General features: G+C 48.0%; 1 protein-coding gene and 1 long non-coding RNA gene across 7 annotated transcripts; one reads left to right on the top strand and one right to left on the bottom strand.

The window, feature by feature from the left end:
- Nucleotides 1-84: 84 nt before the first annotated feature.
- On the bottom strand, nucleotides 85-14,165 carry Lsr (lipolysis stimulated lipoprotein receptor). 6 transcript variants are annotated; one of them, XM_023563695.2, is made up of 10 exons: nucleotides 13,900-14,165; nucleotides 12,384-12,728; nucleotides 7,159-7,278; nucleotides 4,472-4,528; nucleotides 3,793-3,939; nucleotides 1,632-1,808; nucleotides 1,469-1,528; nucleotides 1,240-1,371; nucleotides 494-1,089; nucleotides 85-408 (listed from the first exon to the last, which is right to left on the bottom strand). In XM_023563695.2, the coding sequence occupies exons 1-10, from the start codon at nucleotides 13,991-13,993 to the stop codon at nucleotides 373-375; spliced, it is 1,764 nt and encodes a 587-aa protein (XP_023419463.1). In that variant the 5' UTR covers nucleotides 13,994-14,165; the 3' UTR covers nucleotides 85-372. The 6 variants fall into 6 exon arrangements, with proteins under 6 accessions (XP_023419463.1, XP_063109438.1, XP_063109437.1 ...); XM_063253368.1 differs by having other exon boundaries at nucleotides 1,240-1,368; XM_063253367.1 differs by having other exon boundaries at nucleotides 1,469-1,525.
- Nucleotides 14,144-15,715, top strand: LOC134476930 (uncharacterized). Its single transcript, XR_010048768.1, has 2 exons — nucleotides 14,144-14,277; nucleotides 14,387-15,715. It is a non-coding gene; the product is annotated as an uncharacterized LOC134476930 (long non-coding RNA).
- Nucleotides 15,716-20,788: the final 5,073 nt, after the last annotated feature.

Raw genomic sequence — 20,788 nt, 5'->3', positions numbered from 1 at the left:
ATGGAATGTGGCATTTTCTAGACATGCCGAAACTGCCGGGACCCCCACTTCCCGCAGCAACAAACACTTCTCTCAAAACAGACCTTGTGATTATCAATTTTATTGGACTTAAGAGGGGAAGATCTTCAATATTCTCTCGAATTAAAAAAATAAAGTACTAGCGCAGCTGAGTGCACACGCTTGTAATCCCAACACGTTGGGAGGTTGAGGCAGGAGGATTGGAAGTTCCAGAACACCTTGAGATCTTGTCTCAAAATTCAAAAAAAGTTAAAAAGAAAAAAACAAGGTTGGGGACATAGCTCAGTACGAAGACTGTGGGTTTAATCCCCAGTACCAAAAACAAGGTATAAAAGCTACATACAAAATGTGAGATCAGACGACTAAACTTTCTCGACTGAGAGCCAAGTTCTGCAAGAGAAAGAAAAAACGATGTGAACTGGGTGGACGCGGAGAGGCTCTGCAAAGGCTGAGTGGGATAGGGCAGTTTGCTCACCTTCTTCAGCTTCCGCTCCCGTGAGGCCTGAGACTCAGTCTCTGAGTAAGGGGGCGGCGCTGGAGGGTAGTAGGCCTCCTCTTCTCCTTCGTCTCTGTATGGTCTCCTCCTCTCCCCTGGCCCTTTTCTCCTCAAGGCCTCTTCTAGTAGCCGCCCATCATATTGGGGATCCCTGGCTTGGGAGCCATCATCCCGAGGGTCCCGGGACCGATAGCGGGATCTAGGGTCAGCAGGAGGGCGGTCCCTACACCTGACGTCATCATAGTGAGGATCTCGAGAGTGTGTAAAGTCCCTCGAGTCATCCAGGTTGTAGAGATCATCACGGCTGCAGCTTCGAGGGGGTGCCCGTCCTCTCCTTCCACTACTTGCAGGAGACCTCCTTCCCGATTCGGCAGAGCCAGGCCCATTGAGGTCATCCAGAGCATCTACAGAGCGGGCTCGGGGCCGGCCACTCCCTGCCCGATCCTGCTCCCATCTCCTGGGACTCCGGGGAGAGTGGTGATCCCACTCCTCATCCCGGATTGGGCTGAGGGTGGGGCACCTGGAAGGTCTGGATCGCCAGTCATCCTCATGGAGGGAGGTGACTTCACTCATGGCTGTAAGGAAGGGGGATGTCACTGATGCTGGGAAGAGCCCAGGGATAGGGAAGAGGGATTGTCTCTAAGACCTATAGCAAGCACGCTGAGGACAGGTCTCCAGGAAACATGTTAACCCCTGCCCCACTGGGCCCTAGTTCTCCTGCTCACCCCGTTCCACACGGCCATTGGGTGGGCCAGGACGAGAGGGGTCAAAGTTGGCCAGCTCCTTCTCCATGTAGTAAAGAACTCGCATGGAATCATCCTGCTGATTGGCCTGGATCCTGTAGCCACTACGGACTTCTAAGGACAGGGGTGCAAGTGACCAGGTTTGCAGGAAAGATGCTGACCCACCCACCCTGCCTCCCTAATGCACAACCTTAGAATGTTGGACTCTTACCAGAAGTCGAATTGCTGTCTGTGTCTCGAAGCAGGGGTACCTGGGAGCTGTGGCCAGCTACTAGGGGAGACTTGCTGTCAGTGGCTGCCAGCCACCGTCTGCCTTCCACTCTTCTTCCAACCCAGCCTGCTCCTTGCCCACTCGGGCTCTCCCCAACCCTCACCTGAGCTGTTTCTGTCGAAGTCTCCAGGGTATCCTCCAGGGTAGCCATTGTAGACAGGGCCCATGGGAATCATGGCTGGTGGTGGGGGTGGGGTCTTGGCAGGGGAGAGGTGGGCATAGGTGCTGGGGCCATAGATGCTTGGCACCCCTGAGGTGGCTGCCTTGCCAGCAGCATACACTAGGAAGACATAGTGGGCATGAGAAGGGATCCAGGCACCAGGCTGTCCTACACCATGAAACTCCCTGGAGGGATCTAGGCCTGTACTTCCTCACTCTCTTATTTCTGCCAGACCCCCAGGCCCAAGGGACATCAGCTTCCTGCTCTGCTGTCATGTGTGTTGGATGCCAGATACAACTAAAGGGTGCGCTGGGGTCTCTGGAGTTAACTTCTCCCACGCAGTAAAATATCTCCTCTCGGGTTTCTTAACTCCTGACCACATCTATTCCCACCCTGCCTGCTTGGCTCTAGGCTTGACAGCTTAAGGGCAAATCCTTGTTGCTTTCTTTCCATGCAAAGGCAGATCAGATCCAGAGCTGCTCCTTCACTTCCTCTTTGGGACTCCACAGGCTCCGAATCCCCCATCTCCCCAAGTCATTTAGCTCACAAGCAGAAGTCTAAGGATTCAGCCCTGCCTAGGATAAACCCTTCATTATATCAGGTGACTTGCCTACACTGTAATTAGCAGTGGGAGCTCTTGCTTCCTCATTGGGGGCCGGGGGAACTGGGGCTATAGCAGAAGGGGGTGCTTTTGGCAGGTGACAGGGACTTGGCATGGAGAAGTATGGCCTTGGGAGACATAAGGCCTGAAAACAGACTTGTGCTGTGTTGCCCACATTCTTTCTTAAAACAAGAAGGGACAGGATGGCCAGCGTCATCTCACAGAGTGCAGGGGGGCCTGCTCAGGGGAGCACAGTAGGGAACCCATCAGCTGGCATGGGTGGTGGCACTGCAGCCCGGTCCTGCGCACTTTCACAGGCTCCCCTTGATCCTCATACCGCCCCATGAGACCTCTGAGAGAAGGGAACACGGCAGGTGTGGCAGTCCCTGATCTGCACCCGGGCCTGCGGTCATCACTGATGTGGACAGTGTTGATGGACAGCAGCTAGCAGGCAGGGTACACAGGCCCCACCCTGCACAAAATGCTGCGCACACGAGGTCATCCCTAAATTCCCAGACTCACCCTGAATAGTACGTAGGGCTCCTCTGTCAGGAGCCTTACTTCGTGGGGAGACAAACTCTGAGAGGGCAAAGCACTCACTGGGCCTGCGCCTGTCAGCTGTCTGGGCATCCAGCCAGCTGGGAACCTCCACCTGCCCCTGCTTGTAACTGCCTGTCATTCCTCTGACTGTGTGCACTTGGGGCTATGTGCCAAGAGGCTGGTCTACCCAGGCACCCTCCTGAAGGACACTGAGGAACTAGCAACAGCTGTCGTTCCCTGTAGAGTAGCCTAGGACAGCCATGAAAGGGGATCTTTCTTCCTATGGTGAGGAGTTTCTTTCTTTTCTTTTTTCCCCCACCATATGGTTCTGAAGATTGAATCTAGAGAGTACTAAGCTCTAGCCCTAGCTCTTTTTATTTATTTATTTTTTTGGACAGTCTCACTAAATTGCCCAGCCTGGCCTGGAATTTTTGACCCTCCTGCCTCAGCCTTCTAAGTACCTGGGATTACAAGCATGGGCCACAATGTCCAGCTAAACTTTCTTTTTTCCCCATCTATAGCCCCTTCCTCTTTGGACCCAATTCGATTCCTGATCTCCCACAAGTTCCTGCATTAATGTGCTATACACCTTCCTAAACACAGGGTCCACAGAAAATGTGCAGCATTTCTGTATTTTGAAAATTTCCTAAAATTACATAGTCCCATAAACCTTATTTGATTACTTACCATTTTTCACTTGAGATTTTGTTTTTATGGGGTGTTTCAATTTCCTGTGAATAATGTCTTGTACTAATGGGACATTTTCCTTTTACCATATGTATAAGTTACACTGACATGAGAAACCCCAAATAAAAATTAAAAGTTGAAGTAAGCAAATGTTAAGCTGAAATAGCAGTAGTCCTTGGTCCCCTTTCTCATTGCTAACTTCTACACCAGTAGCATTGTCCCCGAGGATAGGAAGATGTGTACTACCCCATGCAGGACTGACATTGGGGTACTTACGAGCCTCCGGGCAGCAGCACTTCTGTGGGCAGCAGGGGCACCTGACATAACAGCAGCAGGTGTGTGGGCAGCACTGACACCAGCAGATGCCCAGGAGAAGGAAGACGAGGAAGGCAGCTAGGCACACCACGACCACAAAGAGCCAGTCTGCAGAGACAAGGGCAAGTCCTGAGCTGAGAGGGGAGGACAGGCTCCGCAGAACAGTGTGCAATTGACACCTGGGCAAAGGGGCCTGTTGGCAAAGCTCATCGGGGAATCTGCAGCCTTTGCTAGATTCTCCGTGCAGCAGCAGAGGGCTGCCCAACTCCCTACAAACCAGTCCCAAGTGAGGAACTCCCCCAGGTTCAAACAGACAAGGCAGAAAGTAAGAGGCAGCCTAGCCAAAGCAAGACAGATTACAGCCTCCAGAAGAAGGGAGAGAGCCACAAGCCCAGACCCCAACCCTGAAGAACACAGCAGATGCCAGTCACTTGTGCCCCTGCCTACACCCCAAGCCCATCCTCAGCCAGCCCATTCCACCTGAAAGCTTACAGCCAGGCCACTACCTGTCCCAGAATCAGGTGGGTTAATGGGGTCCACAGTGAGCAGTGGTTAGGGGGTGGGAAGAGTAACAGAAAAAGAAGTGGTAGGTTGGGGCTCCCAGGAGAAGTCCCCCACAAAGGACTCCACCCTCCCGTACCTTCCATGGGCCCCGCCTGAAAACCAGGTAAGAGCTCAGTCACCCCTGAGGTCCTGCCTGGAGGGACAAAAGAGAAACAGGAAATTATGGTGGCCAGAGCCAGTCCAGGCCATCCCTACCCCTCAAAATGCTCGGCTCCAGCTGGCCAGACAAGCCCTGTGGTACACAGGGAGGGGCTGGTGACCCAGGATGAGCCTGTCCCGAATCCCTGTGAGCCTTTCTTCATATCATCCACCCACATTCTCTGACCCCGCAGGGACCCTGTGCACAGCTCCTGGGCTCCTGAGGGCTTCACCTCAGTCTTGGCCCTGTTTCCTCATCACCTACATGGGCTCTGTCTTCCCAGAATTCCTACCCAAGTGACAGCAGTGTAGGCACCGTGCTACTGTGGCCCATCAGAATGTCTTATGATCTCTTTGAAGAAAAATATGATACTGTCTGTAATAATGGCTTCTTTTTACAATGCAGTCATGAAAGATGTATACCTATCTTTAAATGGAAGAAAGGGCCCATGAAGGCAGCAGTACCTGTGGCCCATACAAGACAAACTTGGTCCAGGGTCAGTAATTCAAGAGGGTCCAATGTCTGTTCGTGTACTCTGTCAGATATGCACTTTTCCCAACCCAGTTTTTGATGCCACAGGAGGCGCTTGGTGTCCCACAAGCACTGTATGACACAAGCTACAAACACACACACAGCCACCCCACAGCAGCAGCCCTCTCCAAAGCCCACACATGGGATCATGTGCCCCAGGGAGTGGGGACAGAGGCATGCCAATCAGCCCTCCTCAAAGTGCAGCCCTGTATATAAAAACGTAACTCTTCAGAATGGCACTGTTGCTCGCTTGGATTTGCAATGTCTCCCAATGTCTCCCACATGTGCCCACGGATTGACTGCCAGCTGACAGACTTCCGGGAGGGGACTGGATCATTTGGGCTTTCATCTGTCAATTGGTCTGATGGTTATCACTGGGAGGTGCAGGAAGGGGAGGTGTGCCTGAGTTGAAGGGAGTGAATCATGGGGGCGTGACCTCAGAGACTTTCCCTGGTCCCAGACCCTTCCTCGGGCTTTTTCTCTCTCTCTCTGCTCCCAGGCTGCTAAGTGGAGAGCAACCTTCCTCTGCCAGGCCCTTCCACCACAATGCTTCTGCCTCACCTCAGGCCTAAAGCAATGCAGCAAGCTATCATGGTCCAAAACCTCACAAGTTGTGAGCTAAAATAAATCTTTCTTCCTTAAGTTGACATATGTCAGGTATTTTTTTATAGTGACAGAAAGCTGACTAATACTCTAAGGTAGTATTTGCCTTTTTTCCTCTCCTTGTCTCATGGTATACAATGGGGTTTTCCAGAGGCTTGGTGACATAATGTCATCACTGCCCTGATGGCTAATGGATTGTACACTTGTGTATCATTTGCTTTAATAAGTTCTCAGTTTCCCTGAGTCATGAGTCTGAGGCCAACCTAGGCCACATAAGGAGTTCAAGGCCAGCTTAGACTACATGACAAGACCTGTCTCAAAAAATAAAATTCCAAGTTTCAATTTCCAATATGTTAAACAACTTCAGGTAAAATCCACAAAAACTTTTATGAAACCAAAACGATCCTCAATAATGTTAGAATGTAAACAGGTCCTGGGGTGAAATTCTGAAATCCACTGGTGCCAGCTGTGGGTTTTAGCTGCACTTAGGCCCACATCCTGTGGCACACACCCATGAGGACACCGCATGGACCCCTGCACCCCTTGCACAGCCCAGGCCACCCCAGGATATGCGGGCTGACACCGAGCACCCCATGACAGTGTCTCCTCCACACAAGGCACAAAGGCCCCCAAGCCATACCAAGGCTGCTGGTGACACCCACCCTGGCCCTGGAACTGCTTCATTTTAGATGCTCTTGAACACTAGGCTTTCTGAAAATCACACAGTGCCACCCCAGCAGGGCAGGAGGCAAAGTTTCTGGGGTACAATATGGCCCCAAGATATGGCAGAAGATGAGTCCAGCCTCCTCTCAGTTACACAGTTGGCCCTGGTATCTCAGCAGACTGAAAATGCCAAGGAAGGTGTGTGTGTGTGTGTGTGTGTGTGTGTGTGTGCCCATGCGTGAGCGTGCATGTATTCAACACCGACAGACTTTCTTCCTTGCCATCCTTTCCTAAGTGATGCCATGTAATGATCACTTACACAGCATTCCCACTATTAACAGCTATACTAGGTTACTGCTTAACACAGAGACATTTCAAGTATACAAGAGGACACAGCTAGGTGATGTGAGTACCATCACTTCACAGAAGGAACTTGAGCATCACTGCATTTGGTGTCCTGGAACTGACTCCACGGATATTAAGGGACAATTGTATAGACAGTCAACCTTCCCCACCCACTTCCTCACTGCTGGTCAACTCTGATCATCTCTTAGTGTTTGTTATAAAAGACACTGGAAGAGACAGAGTTCCTAAGATTCTCTCCACTCCTAGTTTGGCTCAGGCTGACCTGAAACAAACACTAAAGGGAGCAGGGACCCTGCCTGGGGTGCAGGGCAGAGAAGCCCAAGTGACTGGCTATGCCACAGGGGAGAGCAAAACAGGCAACAGAGCCCACACAAGTGGGCTGGAGGAGGGAGGGCAGATACAGAAGCGGACAGAAGGGCTGTCCCCCACTTCCCCAGTGCCCAGGGCCCAGCCCCACTTACCGAGGACAATGAGCTCTGCGTAGGCCTCATTGTTCCCCTGAAGGTCCTGGGCTGAGACCACAGAGCAGTAGTATACACCACTGTCTCCCCAAGCCGTCTGCTCAAAAGTCAGGTCAGCATCTGGTCAGAAAGAAAGGTCTAAGGGTTAGGGCACCTGGCCTTGGCAGGGCCTGAGCACCACCCCCACCCCATACCCACGGGCCAGCGGAAGAGGAGTTGCAAATGAATCAATCAAAAAACCATTCTCATTTCTAGCACACTCTTTCCTTCTTTCTTTCTTCCTTTCGTATTGGCTTTTAAGCCCAGAGCCTTTGCATTGAACTATATCCTCAGCCTTTTTTTATTGTTTTATTTTGAGTCAGGGTCTCTGTAAATTGCTAAGTTTCTAGGCTGGGCTTGAACACATAATCTTCCAGCCTCAGCCTCTCAGAGTGCTGGCATTGCAAGTGTGTGCTACCATGCCCGGGCAGGATATGTTACTTTGCTCACTGTGAACACTGAACATGGGTTATTTCACAAAGTCCAGGAAACACAACTTCTTGTTTAGTTGGAGATGACCTAATCCACGCAAAGTCATACAGCTCACTGATGGCAGAGCTAGGACAGACTGATTCCAGTCTGTACTTTTCAACTCAGAACACCCTTCTATGGCCTCTCAAAGCCAAGGCGGAACCTCCCCCAACATAGCCATGGAGCCTGGTACAGATTGGAGGATGGGCCAGAGGAAGAAGGCACTGCTAACTAGGCCAGATTACAGACAGGAGGAGATGCCAGGCACTGAGGGAGAGGGTGTGATGTGTGGGAGAGAGACCGACTCTCCAACTTGCCACCCCGCCGCCCTTCTGTCCTTACATTCCAGGTCAGATCCTGGGGCTTGGAGACGCTGTGGTCTGCAGGCACCCTAGGCAAGAAGCCTGTTAATTATGCCACTAATTAAAGTCTTTTTAGCACATCCTGTTTCCTAACTACTCCTCAGGCCCTCATGAGTTAAACTCTTTCCATCATTCTCCAGTTGGGACAGGATGGCACCTGCTTGGCAATGCTACCACAGGCCCACAAGGGTCAGGAAAAAGCTAGAGATGAGCAACCCGGCCAGAGCCACACAGGTGCTCCGCCCCACTCCAATCACCTTTCCTGGCCCACAGGGCCCTTGGGGACTCTGACCACAGGCCTTGGTCTCAGCCCCACCATCTCTTGTGCTTGATACACACCTGCTGGGCTTGGGCCTGCCTCAGCTTCCCCTCCAGTGGCTCTATTTCCCCCGCCATGTCTTCTGGCTGGTTCCTTGTTGGTATGCAAGCCTCAGCCGGGAGGAGCATTCCCTGGCCATCCTACCTTGCACAGCTCCCTGTGCAAGTACCTATCTCTGGCCTGATGACAGCGGAGGATTCATGCACCAGAAATGAGTCTGTCTAGGTCAGTGGTGTTAACCTATGGCATCCAGACTATCACTGAAAGCTTTGAAAGGTTCGCCATCACTGGTCTAGGTCTTCATGGCCTCAAATGGGGATCAGAAACAAGCCCTTCTCTCCTCATGCTGATCTTCCTTAGTTCCTTAGCTCCAGCATTCTAGACACATGTTACAGACAGACACTTCATTCATTTGGCCAATATTCAACAAATACCAAATGTGTCCTATGCTGCAGGCAGCATTTGGGGCAGGTGGTGGATGGGAAAACATAGTTCTGTTTGGTCTGTGTACTTTTGGGTTCCCCCAAACCATATCAGGGGATCCCTGAAGTCAAGAGTTACTTTCATAGTAATAATGAGCCATCACAGGTCCTTTTCCTTAACCTTTCCTGAGTATACTGTGGCCTTTTCCACAAGGTACATGACATGTGAGCATAGCAGATCAAAGAAGCTTTGAGAATCCAGCTTTTCCTACTCAGCCAAATGTTAAGAGATTTACAAAAATAGGAAACAATGCCACTCTCTCATTAAAACTTTTTTTGGAGGGTTGGGAAATATGGTTATATTTTCATTAAAAATTATTTACTTATTTATTTTTGGTTTCTTGAAACAAGGTTTCACTATACAGTTCAGGCTGGCCTTGAACTCACTATGTAGCCCACACTATCCTCAAACTCATGGCGACTCTCCTGCCTGTTCTCAAGCGCTGGGATTACAGATATGTGCCATCACACCTGGCAGAAAAAGTATGGTACTTTTGTAAATCATTTATGACTGTCTTTGAAATGTTTTAAAAATGTAATCTGCTAGCTATGAAAACACAAGCTTATTGAAGTACTGTATAATTGTGAGTGCAAAGAGGCACCGAGGCCAAGACTTTTGACACCCACTGCCATGGCGAACTCACCCTGGTAAAGCTCATAGTCTAAGCACGGAAGAGACAAATAAAAATTAACCATACTGCATATAGGACAGTGATAAGCAGTGTGGGGCAAATGAACTGGAAAGGGAGTAGGTACCAGGTAGGGAGGGAGAACTGTGCAGCTGTAAATAAAGAGGCCAGGAGGCCCCCAGAGGTGACCTTCAGATCATACATGGTGGAATGGCAGCTATGCCCCCCACTCCAGAGCCTGGTACTTAGCCACCATTTATTGAGCTATTGCTATGTGCTAGGTAGGCCCCTCTGCGTGAATCCATCCTTTTACTGAATGTTCAAAAACTGTGAATCAGATTCTCCTGAACACACGTTTTCCCCCGATACCCTTTTGGCTGTCATTTCCATCTGTATCTTTGAGAAACATCAGCGGGTAGCTGCTGGGTGCTGTGGTCTGGAGCACCCAGTTACTGCTCACACTGAGCTGTCCTACAGGAGGGTTTGGGCCCATGGGGTCAGGCGAAACAGGTCAACAGGAGCTGCTCAGTCAGGAAGGAAGTGGCCAAGAAACTATGGACCTGGCCTGGCTGGAGAGCTCACCCTGACCTGTTTCTGTCCCCCAACGGCCTAAGACAGAGGTCCAGTGAGATTCTTATCATGTTGCCCCAACACTGGAACACAAGAGCTGGTCCCTGCCCATGGCTTAAGAGTTAGACAGGAACCCCCGCTGTGGCAAACAATTATAGAGGCTAGAAGTTGAAACTTGGGCTCTCCAGGGCCGGATACGGGCCTTGGTGTGTTTTGTTTGGACTGCATGTTTTCAAAATTCACAAGAAACACGGCTTTCCGGATTCTTCTGATCAATCCTAAGGCCTCAACCTACTTCCTTCCTACAGGGTGGACCCTGTTCCTGGCCACACTGGCTGGGCATGGTTTCAATTATTTCAGGTGCAGGGAAAAGATGCCAGGCTCCAGAGGGAACACAGGGAACACAGCAGGCCCCCTCCTTGACTCTGGCCTCTGCTTCTTTATCTACACGTAGCAAGGACGGTCTCATGATTTCCAAGGTACCAAGGCCTCTCTGTTCCAGTACTGCTGAGAGTAGTCAGTACATGGCCCCAAACAGCCTGAGGTGGAGATAATGGAGCCTTAGATGCAGGTGGCCCACACTGCCAAAGGAGGTTAGAATGGGAGGGGACACAATCCACCCAGGGAAAGGGACACCTCCAGTATACCCAAGATTATCCTCCTTTCCTTATAAGCCTAGGGCAGCTGGTAACACTAGGAACACCCCAGAGAGGTCTACTTTGCCCTGCCCCTAAAGTGCAAGTGGAGAAAACTTTTAGTGGTAACCGCAGGCTACTAGGGTTCTGAAAGGACACAGTCCTTTCAATACAAAGTTACCTACCATGGCCTGTATCAAATGTGGCTCAAGTCAAGGCCATTTGAAAGACTCAGCTCTCCAAGTTCTTTGGACATGAAGGTCCCTCTTGGATAAAGCATAAGGGTGGCTCTGGGGCTTTGTGTCCAAGACAGAAGCCCAGATTCCAAGGGCACACTCCCTGTGTGGTTGTCCTGACAAGCCCAGATAGTCAGGCCCAATCCAGGCTGGCACAGCATAAACCCCTAAGAAGCCTCAGGAATAGCAGGAAGCTTCAGGCTGAGCTGGTCCCTCCCCTACCGCAGGGTCGACAGGCTCTGTGCCTGTAGCCTTGCCTTTTATCTAGGGTCTGACAGTCAGAAATGTGCACCACAGCCAGGTCACTTGGGGTTTCCCTCCCTATTCTTCCCTTATGCCCAGGATCAATATCCTATCTTTCTGTAAGGCAGTGGAAGGGCACACCCACTATGTGGGTGAGCCCTCTTCCCTCCACCCACTGCTACTGTTCCCTCCCCTCTGTCTTCTGGATTCTCCAGGGCCCAGTCCCAGCCCACTTCCTATCACAATGACAGTAATCATAAGGTGGCCATGTTGAAGTCACTGCACATAACACTCACCCGACACTTAGCACTGTCTGAAATTCTCTGACTCTTTCTGAACCATCCTAACTTTGAATGCCATCTCCTGGGGCAGGGACTTCAGCTGTTCTGATCACCACTCTGTCCCCAGCACCTACAAGGACATCTAGCACCACTGAGTGTAGCAGCACATACTTGTAATCCCAGCATTTCGGGTGAGACAAGAGGATTCAAATTCCAAGGACAGCCTGGGAAATTCAGCAGACCCTGTCTCAAAACTTAAAAAAAAGCTTAGGGTGTATCTCAGTGCAAAGACCCTGGGTTCAATCTCCAGTACTTTTCCTTTAATTCACTGATACCACCTCCCCTTTGTTCCCTGGGTGAACACAGAGGCTTGGGGACTAAGCCCAAAGCGACTGAATTGGAACCCAACTCAAACCAGTTGTGACCCTAGGCAAGTAACTTTAGCTTACTAGGCCTCTGTGAAATAACAGTAATGGAAACAACTCATTCCAATTACTGTGTGGTCTATGTGAGTTCATCTATGTGAACCTGGAGTAGGTTCTGGCACTTAGGAGGCCTTTTGTTAATAGTCCTTTCTCATTGCAGGAACTACTAGTATTATTATAAAATAAACTCCTGACTCTCTCTTCATCACCATTTCCTTTAACTGCAAGCACTTGAAAGTCTACATTGTGTTTGTCTCTCTTACTGTGACGTGAGCTCCAGGAGAGAAGTGATTTGCCAGTTTGGTTTACGGCTGTGTTCTCAGGGCCTAGAATAGCACCTGGTATACAGCAGGTACACAATAAATCTCTGAGATTAAGGAAAGTGTGGATGGGTGGAAAAAAGGGTTCCTCCCTGCATCAGTCCTTTCTGATTGTGGTCATGAACTCCTGGGGAGACTACACTGGAAACCAGGGAGCCAGCCCACACCCCAGGAGCCCCAGCCTCCTCTCCCACTCCACCTCACCCCACATACTTCCCGTAATGGTGATCCTCCGGCCCTGGTAGTAGTCTCCCAGGGTCACAGCGTTGCCCTGCTTGGTGGCTACAACCCTGACGGTACGCACGCTGTCCTGGCACTCCACATATGGGTTGTAGCCAGGGTTGCCAGCTGCCAGTTGGGCATTGATCTGGTTGTCCACGTTGGTTGGGGAGAATGCATCAGCGATTCGATTCCGGCAGAAGGACTTGTACTTCCAGATCACGATGGGTGCTGTGAAGCTCGAGGTCATCTGGTAGGAGCAGGGCAGGGTGACAGGCTGGAACAGGATCACTACATGGTAAGGGTTGGATACTGTCACCTGGATGGCACCGGCAGGCACTGAGGGCAAGATGGAATGAGCAAGAACTGCTGTGAGCTCAAGGAATTACTTCAATAAGAATGAGCAACATCACTTGTCACCAAGTTGACACTTAGAAGCATATGGTTTTACAGAGTGCCTGGTACCCATTGTTCCTTAATCCCCAGGGTGGGTGAGGCTCCCACAGTCATGCCCATTTTATAGGGCCATAGGGCTGAAAAGTGGCAGATACAAGGTTGTAGGGCCAGATTTCTGGAACATGCTGTCCATCTCTCTCAGATCTGGCCCCTGAACCCCCAAGTTTCTCTTTCTTTCAGCATTCTCACAGAAATGGACATGGCTCTCATATAGGCGAGCCCCAAAGCTCACACTGTCCCCAGGGTTCAAGGAAGCCCTTATTTCAAAATGAGGTGCCAAGGGCTCCAAGTCACCCAGGTTTTCATGAATCTTACAGTTATTCGAATGAACCGCTTCCTCACTGAGTGGCTGACACCCCCCCCCACTCCCCCTAGCAACATCTCTCCATCAGCCTCTCTCCTTCACCCTACCCAAAGCCACACCAAATGCGTCCCCAAAAGTGCTTGGTGATAAAGGACTCAGTTCCCGCCAGAAAGAACATGCGACCCAGATGGGCGCCTGCCAGCGGAAGACTGTTTCAGGTCCACAAGTCTATCTCATGGCCTCTTCCGCACAGAAACTGGGAGTCTGCGGGGAGGTGGGTGGGGCCGTGGGTGGAGAGTCCCTAGTCTCACAGCCACTCAAACCCTGGGAACATTTTCCTCTTTTTCAAAAAAAAAAAAAAAAAATCTGATCCAGACTCCAGATACTCTCTCCCTGTTACCCCAATACTTAAGACATTCGGGGTGCGCCGAAGACCCCGCCCATACCGAACTTTTCTGCGATCACCCTGTCCTTCATCCCCACCCCACAGAGTCCCCGTTTGTCTCTTCAGCTCCAGGAGTGATGATTCCAGAGTTTCACTTCCTGCTATCTCCCAACAAGGCAGAGGGAACCTCAGAATGGCGAACAAGGGAATCCCCGACCTGGGCACACAGGCAGGTGCCCATTCTCTGCGCCCTCCCCCTAGAGACCCCGGGTTCTCCCACCTCCCGGGCGTCCGAGACCTGTGTCCATCTCGCCTCTGCAGCGTCCCTGGCGCAGCACCCGCGCCCTGCATCCCGCACTCCGTACCTGAGCACCAAGTACTGAGAAAGAGCCAGACGACGACGACCACGGCCGAGTGAGAGCCGGGCCCACAGGAACGCGACGACTCCGCCGGCGCCATTCCGGCCGTCTAGGCGCGCAGGGCCGGCGCGTCCCCACCCGAGTACCTAGAGAGTAGGGGGCGCGGCGAGCTCCAAGGCCGGCGGGGGTGCGTGCTCCTCCCCTTCCCGCTTCCGTTCCTTGTTCTTATTCCATGCCCAATCTGCCGCGCTCCAGGAGTTTTAACCAACAGAAACACAGTGGACGGAGCGCACGCTTTCAGCTCTCGAGGGGACACTTGCTGGTCACACGGTGGTCCTCTGGGCCACTCCACCCCTGCGCGCCTCGGGCAATGGATCGGCCCAGGTACACAGGGGTGGGAGCCAAGGGCTGGGTTTGGGGGTGGGCGGTGGGGAGGGGCTCCTCAGCCTCCCTCCCCGGAAGTGGGCTGACCCAGGTGCGCTCCTGCCCCCAGGGCCTGAACCAAGTGACCCGCGCTCCAGGAGGGCAGCGACAGACCGCAGGCCCCATCCACGCGCTCCGGCCTCGGCCCAACCAAGCGGACCGAGAATTTCCGGCACAGAGACACTCTCCGCGTGATTCACCTGTTGAAAGTGGGCGGGTCCGCCGCGCACCTGTTCTCTCCTCGCCCACACCCCCGTCCCCAGCGGGCGATGGACCCGCCTAGGTGCGCCCCATGGGGAGGGACGAGTCGGAGCGAGGTCCGGGCACCTGCTTTTCCGTTTGCCCTGGGACTCCTCAGGCCTGGTTGCCCTAAGGTGCTGTGGACTTCCTGTGCCTAAGGAGTAAAGAGAAGTCCCTGAAAGGAAAGCTCTGCACCCCCTAGGGACGCCCGAGGGGACTTAGACTCTCCAGAGTTGGAATTTATTGCGAAAGTTTTCGCCACCTCCCCCTACTCCGAACTCTTGGTTCGGCCCCAGAGTATCCCTCGCCCCAGGCCAGGCCTCCGGAAACTCTGGCTCTTAAAGGGGCCGAGCGGGGGCGCCAAACCAGGGTTCAGTTTCCGCCCAGAGATCCCGGGAACTAGCCACCTGAGCGGAGAGCTGGGCGCGGCCCCGCGGTGTGGCAAGCAGCCTGCGCTGCGTTCGCGCGCCTCTGCTGCCTCCCGGTGGCGCTGAAGGAAAGTGCAACCTGGGAAATACTGCTTTCCAACCGAAAAGTTGCAGAGTGGCCGCTGGCTGGTGGGTCGGGTAGCTAGAAGTGTTTTATTTCATCATGTACTGTACTTAGGTCACGTTCCTCCGCGCAAAACCGTGCCATGGCTCCTCATTCCCAGCAGAAACCAAAATACAGTGGCCCGATCGCCCCTGTGCCCCCTCTGGTTCAACTTCATCCTCAGTGACTTCCTCAGTGATTATTTTTCAGTCTGCCTCTCAGACCGCCTCACGGACATCGCCCATGCCACTACTCTTCCAGGACACCCTTCCATAGCTGTCAGCATGGTCCTTCGTCTCCTTTAGGGCTTCACTTAGATGTCACCTTTGCAATGACCTCTTTCCTAGCCACTTGTAAAATTTCAACCTCCACATACCTTCACAACTTTAAATTATTTTGATAAATTATACATACCACAACATTTATTTTAACCATTTCTAAGTGTGAACTTTGGTGATCTTACATTCATCATATTGGATGCGCTCAAACCTTTTCATTGTCCTCAATATAAATTCTCACCCAATTAAACATTTCTCATTCCTTCTTGCCCTGCCCCTAACTACTAACATTTATTCTACGTTGTGGCTATCGAATTCATATAAATGGAATTATATAACATTTGCACTTCTGTGTCTGTTTTAAGTGTCCATCTGTTTTGCAGCATATCTCAAAATCAAAATTTCATTCCTTTTTATAGCCTAGTAGCTTTCCATTGTAGACCACATTTTATTCAGCCATTCATCTGCTGATGGACATTTGGGATTCCTTTTTTTCCCATTGTAAATAATGCAGCTGTGAACATCAATATAGAGATACCTGGTTTCAGTTTTTGTAGCGATACATCTAGGAGAAGAATTGCCAGGTAATGGGATAGTTCTATTTTTAACCTTTTGAAGAACCACTCCGCTGTTTTTCCACAGCGATTGTACCTTTGTGCATTCTTACCAGCAATGAAAGAGGGCTGCAGTTTCTCTGCAACTCCACCAACACTTCTTGTTATCCATTTTCTTGCTTTTAGCCATCTTAGTTAGTGTGACATGGCATTTCATTATGGTTTTCATCTGCATTTCCCTGATGGCTAATGATATTGAGTATCTAGTCTTCTTTGGAGAAATGTCCCTTCAAACCCTGGGGCTCCCCCTACTTGGTTTTTGTTGCTGTTTTGTTTTGTTTTGTCTTGTTTTTGTACCAAGAATCAAACTCAGGACCTTGCACTTACCAGGAAGGTGCTTGTGCTGCTGAGCTATATCACTGCACCCCTCCTCCTTAAGAGACAGGATCTCAGTGTAGTTTTAGACTAATCTTGAATTCACTATGTAGCCAAGGCTAGCCTTGAACTCTCAGTGATTCACCTGCCTCAACCTCTTGAGTTCTGGGATTACAAGCATGCTTTCTCCATGCCTGCCTCCTTTGCTATTTTTAATTGGCTTTATTGTCAAGTTGTAGAAGTTCTATATATATTCTATTAATCCCATGCTACATATATGATTTTCCATTAATTCCCCTCTTCTTTTTTTTTGTCTCGATAGTGTCCATTGATGCACAAAGGTCTTGATTTGTTGCTCAGTTTATCTACTTTTTTCTTTGGTTGCTTTGTGCCTTTCACACCATATAATGCAGTCGTTGCCAAATCCACTGTCACAAAGATTTCCCAAACATTTTCTTCTAATAGTTTTATAATTTTAGCTCTTAATTTTGACACATGCTAATTTTTTATATGTATAGGATAAAGTTCTAACTTTATTCTTTTACTTGGATATCCAGGTTTCTCATCACCATTTAAAAATTACTGTGTCTTCCATTAAATGGTTTTGGCTCCTTAGCAAAAAAAATATTGTCTATTTATGTGAAGGTTTATTTCTAGGTTCTCTCTTCTATTCTGTTGGTCTCTGTTTCTCCTTTTGCTGGTACCATACTATTTTAATTACTGTAATTTTGTAGTAAGTTCGAATTGGGAACTGTAAGTCCTTCAATTTTATCCTTTTTTAAAGGTTATTTCAGCTATTTGGGAGCTTTTCCAATTCCACTTGAATCTGAGGATCTGCTTCTACTTCTTTGAAAAAGGATGTTAGAATTTTGATAGGAAAAAAGAATTTTGATAGGCATTGTGTTGGAATCTGTAGGTCACTCAATGTTGTCTTCTTAGCTATAAGCGTAGGGTATCTTCCTATTTATTTAGACATTCTTAACTTCTTTTAGCATTTTTTTCTGTAGTTGCCAGTGTGTAACTCTTTCTCTTTCTTGGTTTGATTCAGCCCTCCGGTGTTCAATTCTTTTACTCACCATTGTCCATGGAATTGTTTTCTTAATTTCCTCGTCACATGCTTCAGTGCTGATGTATAGAAACACAACTATTGTGTTTGTTGCTGAATTTACTTATTAACTCTAGTAGCTGTTTTGTGGATTCTTTTGAGTTTTCTAGATACATGATTGTGTCATTTGTAAGCAGAGATACTGTTGCCTTTTCCTTTGCAGTTTGGATGACTTTGTTTCCTTTTCTTGTCTAATAGCTGTGAGTAGATCTTCTCAGAACACCTGTGGTGAAAGTGAGCATCCTTGTCTTGTTCCCAGAGTTAAAAAGAAAACTTTCTTTCAGTACTGAGTATGATGTTAGCTGTAGGCTGTTCATAGAGATCTTCACATGTTGAGGAATTTGTCCTCTTGTTAATTTTCTGAGACTTTTTTAATCATGAAAAGATCTTAGATTTTGTCAAATTCCCTTGTGCACCAATGGAGAGGATCCTATGTGATTTTTTTCCATTATCCTGTTAAAGAATGAAGGGAATGTCAGATTCTGAGTCGACTAGTGACCTACTTATGTTGAATTACTCTTACATTCCTGGCTGCATTTTACTTCATCACAATGGATACTCCTAATAAACTCAATTTGCTCATATTGTGTTGAGGCTTTTGTATCTAGTGTCAGGAAGGATACTAGTCTGTAAGTTTCTTTTCTATTGATATCCTCATCTAGGTTTGGTATTAGGATGATACTGGCTATCAAGTCTATTTCTCCTTTTTATTGTCAATTTTTGCTTTATATTCTGAAGTCCATTATTAGGTGTGTAAATGTTCATGAGCATTATATTTTCTTGCTGTATGGAATGTTTTGTTAATGTATAATGTCCTTTTTCTCTCTAGATTTAAAGACTGTTTTTGTCTGATACTTACATAGCCATTCCACCTCTCTTTTGATTATTATTGCACAGAATATCTTTTTCCATTCTTTTTACTTTAACTATTTCTGTGTCTTTAGATCTGAAGTGACTGTGTTTTTTGTTTTTCTTTTCCAGTATTGGGGATTGAACCCAGAGCTCAACAAATGCCAAACACCCGTTCTACTATTGAGCTATATCCCCAGTCACTTTTAGTTTTTTAAATTTTGAAACAAGGTCTTGTTAAATTGCCCAGTCTGGTTTTGAACTTGCAGTCCTCCTGCTCCACCCCACCCCCACGTAGCTGGGATTACAGGTGTTCACCACTATGCTCTGGATCATTTTAAAAATCCATTCTTTCAACCATTGTCTTTTGACCTAAGGAGTGACTTCTTCCAGTTTACTAATTGTTTTTTTATGTGTCATAATTATTTTCTTCTTTATTTTATTCATTACTGCCTTCTCTCATGTCCAGGGATTTTTTTTTTTTTTGGTAGTAAAACGTTTTAATTCTCTTCTTATTTTGTTGTTTATATTTTATAGTTTTTCCATTGTGTTTATCATATTGTATCCTAAAATTATAATGCTCCATTTTAAATTTATATCAGCTTTAACGGCGTATAAAAACTCTGCTCTTGTATGCCTCTGTCATCATTTTCTGCTGATGTCACAAATTATATCTTTACACATTTTTCCAATAACAAAGATTAATAATTGTATACATTTTCTTTTATATCATGTAGACAGAAAGTGAGATTACCAACCAAAATTACAATAAAATGAGCTTTTATAATTACTCATGTATATTTTTAGCGGAGATCTTTATTTCTTTATCTGGCTTCAATCTTTTCATTTCAATCTGAGAGACTCTCTTTAGCATTTTTCCTGCAGGACGTGTCTAGTGGTAATACATTCCTTTCACTTTTATCTGAGAATGTCTTAATTTCTCCCTGATTGTTGGAGGATAGTTTTTGACTGACAGGTTACTTTGTTTTGCTTTGCTTTTGGTACTTTGCATGTATCATCTAGAAGTTTGCCAATGTTATTAAGGGCTCTTTGAATATAACACATGATTTCTCTTTCTGCTTTCAAGATTTTTTTTGACACAGTCTTGCTATGTTGCCCAGCTCAGTCTGGCCTCAAATTCATTTTCTCTCTGTCTTGGCTTCTCAAGAAGCTGAGATTATAGACATCACTGAATCCAGCAAGACTTTATCTGTACCTTGATAGCTTGATGCTAATATATTTGAATGAGAATCTCCTTGGGTTTTCCTACTTAGCTAAATTCACTGAGCATTTTGAGTTTGCAGATTTAGGTCCGTTTTGGAAATTTTTCAGCCGTTGTTTTTTGGATATAGTTCTTTCCTCTTTCTCTCTCTTCCCTCTTTGGAGCTCCCACAATATGCATGTGGTCTCAGTGATCTCTTACATTCTTTTGTTTTCCTGTCTTATTTTTTTCTTTCTTTCCTTTAGATTTATCAATTGTCTTACTGTTGTAAGACAATTGTATCAATTGTCTTACTGTTTGTTGATCTTTGTTCTGGCTGATCACGACTTTTTTATATGCTTCTAGTGAATTTTTTTTATTTCTGCAATTGTATTTTTCAGCTCAGGGATTTTCTCTTTCATTGTTGTTTCTTGTAGTAGTCTCTTTCTTGGTATTCTCATTTTGCTCATACAACATGTCCCTGTCTTGTCTATTTCCTTTATTTATAACAGTTAAGTCTTTGTCTAGTGAGCCTCTGCTCCCCTTCATCAGGCATGCACTCCCCTCTCCATGGGTCAGACTTTCTTGTTTCTCTGTAAATTGTGGGTGGAGGGAGGGGGTTGAATGGTGAATATAAAAATTTGAGTCTTCTATTGGTGGTAACTCTGAAAATCAGATTTTCCCGAGGATTTACTAGGGTTTTGTTTGTTATTATTACAGGATGTCTCTATGCTAATCTTAGGCTTTTCTGATCTTGTACTCATCCTGAGTTTGTGCAGTGTCTTTCTAAATGCTTCTGTATCCCTTGGTTGCTTTTGAGTGTCCTAATCCAAAAGTGTCCAGCATCCATGAGTGGGTAAAAATACCCAAGAATGCATGCTCATCTATCCCTGTATGTCCTCAGGGAGTCCTAGTGGTTGGTGAGTACTGAAGCAGTGGCAGCCTTTCTGATGTCTGCACCTCTGTGATGGAAAATAGTCACCCACACTGAGGGCACAGAGCCCTGGTATCTGCGGGACAGGGCCCTTACTGCGCACCCCCTGGTAATAACACTGGCCCAGCACTTCATGCATAACAATGCATCAAACCCTTACAAGAGACCTATGTGATCAGTGCCACTAAAGTCTTCTGAAAATGAGGAAACTGAGGTTTAAAGACAGAAAGCCATTTGACCAGCCTTCCATGGCAGGAAAAGGTTTTATTGCATATTCCACAAATATGTGTGAGAGAGAAATCAGCTCCCGATGGCCAGGGGCTGACTGGACACTAATAATGGGTCCCAGCATTGCTAGAAGGTGCCTTGGAGCTCACATCTGGATCATGATGTTCTCTATTGAGC

This window comes from Cavia porcellus, unplaced genomic scaffold, assembly GCF_034190915.1.
Source record: "Cavia porcellus strain 051 isolate PalLab524CR breed Dunkin Hartley unplaced genomic scaffold, mCavPor4.1 scaffold_7, whole genome shotgun sequence".
Lineage (NCBI taxonomy): Eukaryota > Metazoa > Chordata > Mammalia > Rodentia > Caviidae > Cavia > Cavia porcellus.
This window is presented reverse-complemented; position numbering and strand designations above follow the sequence as displayed.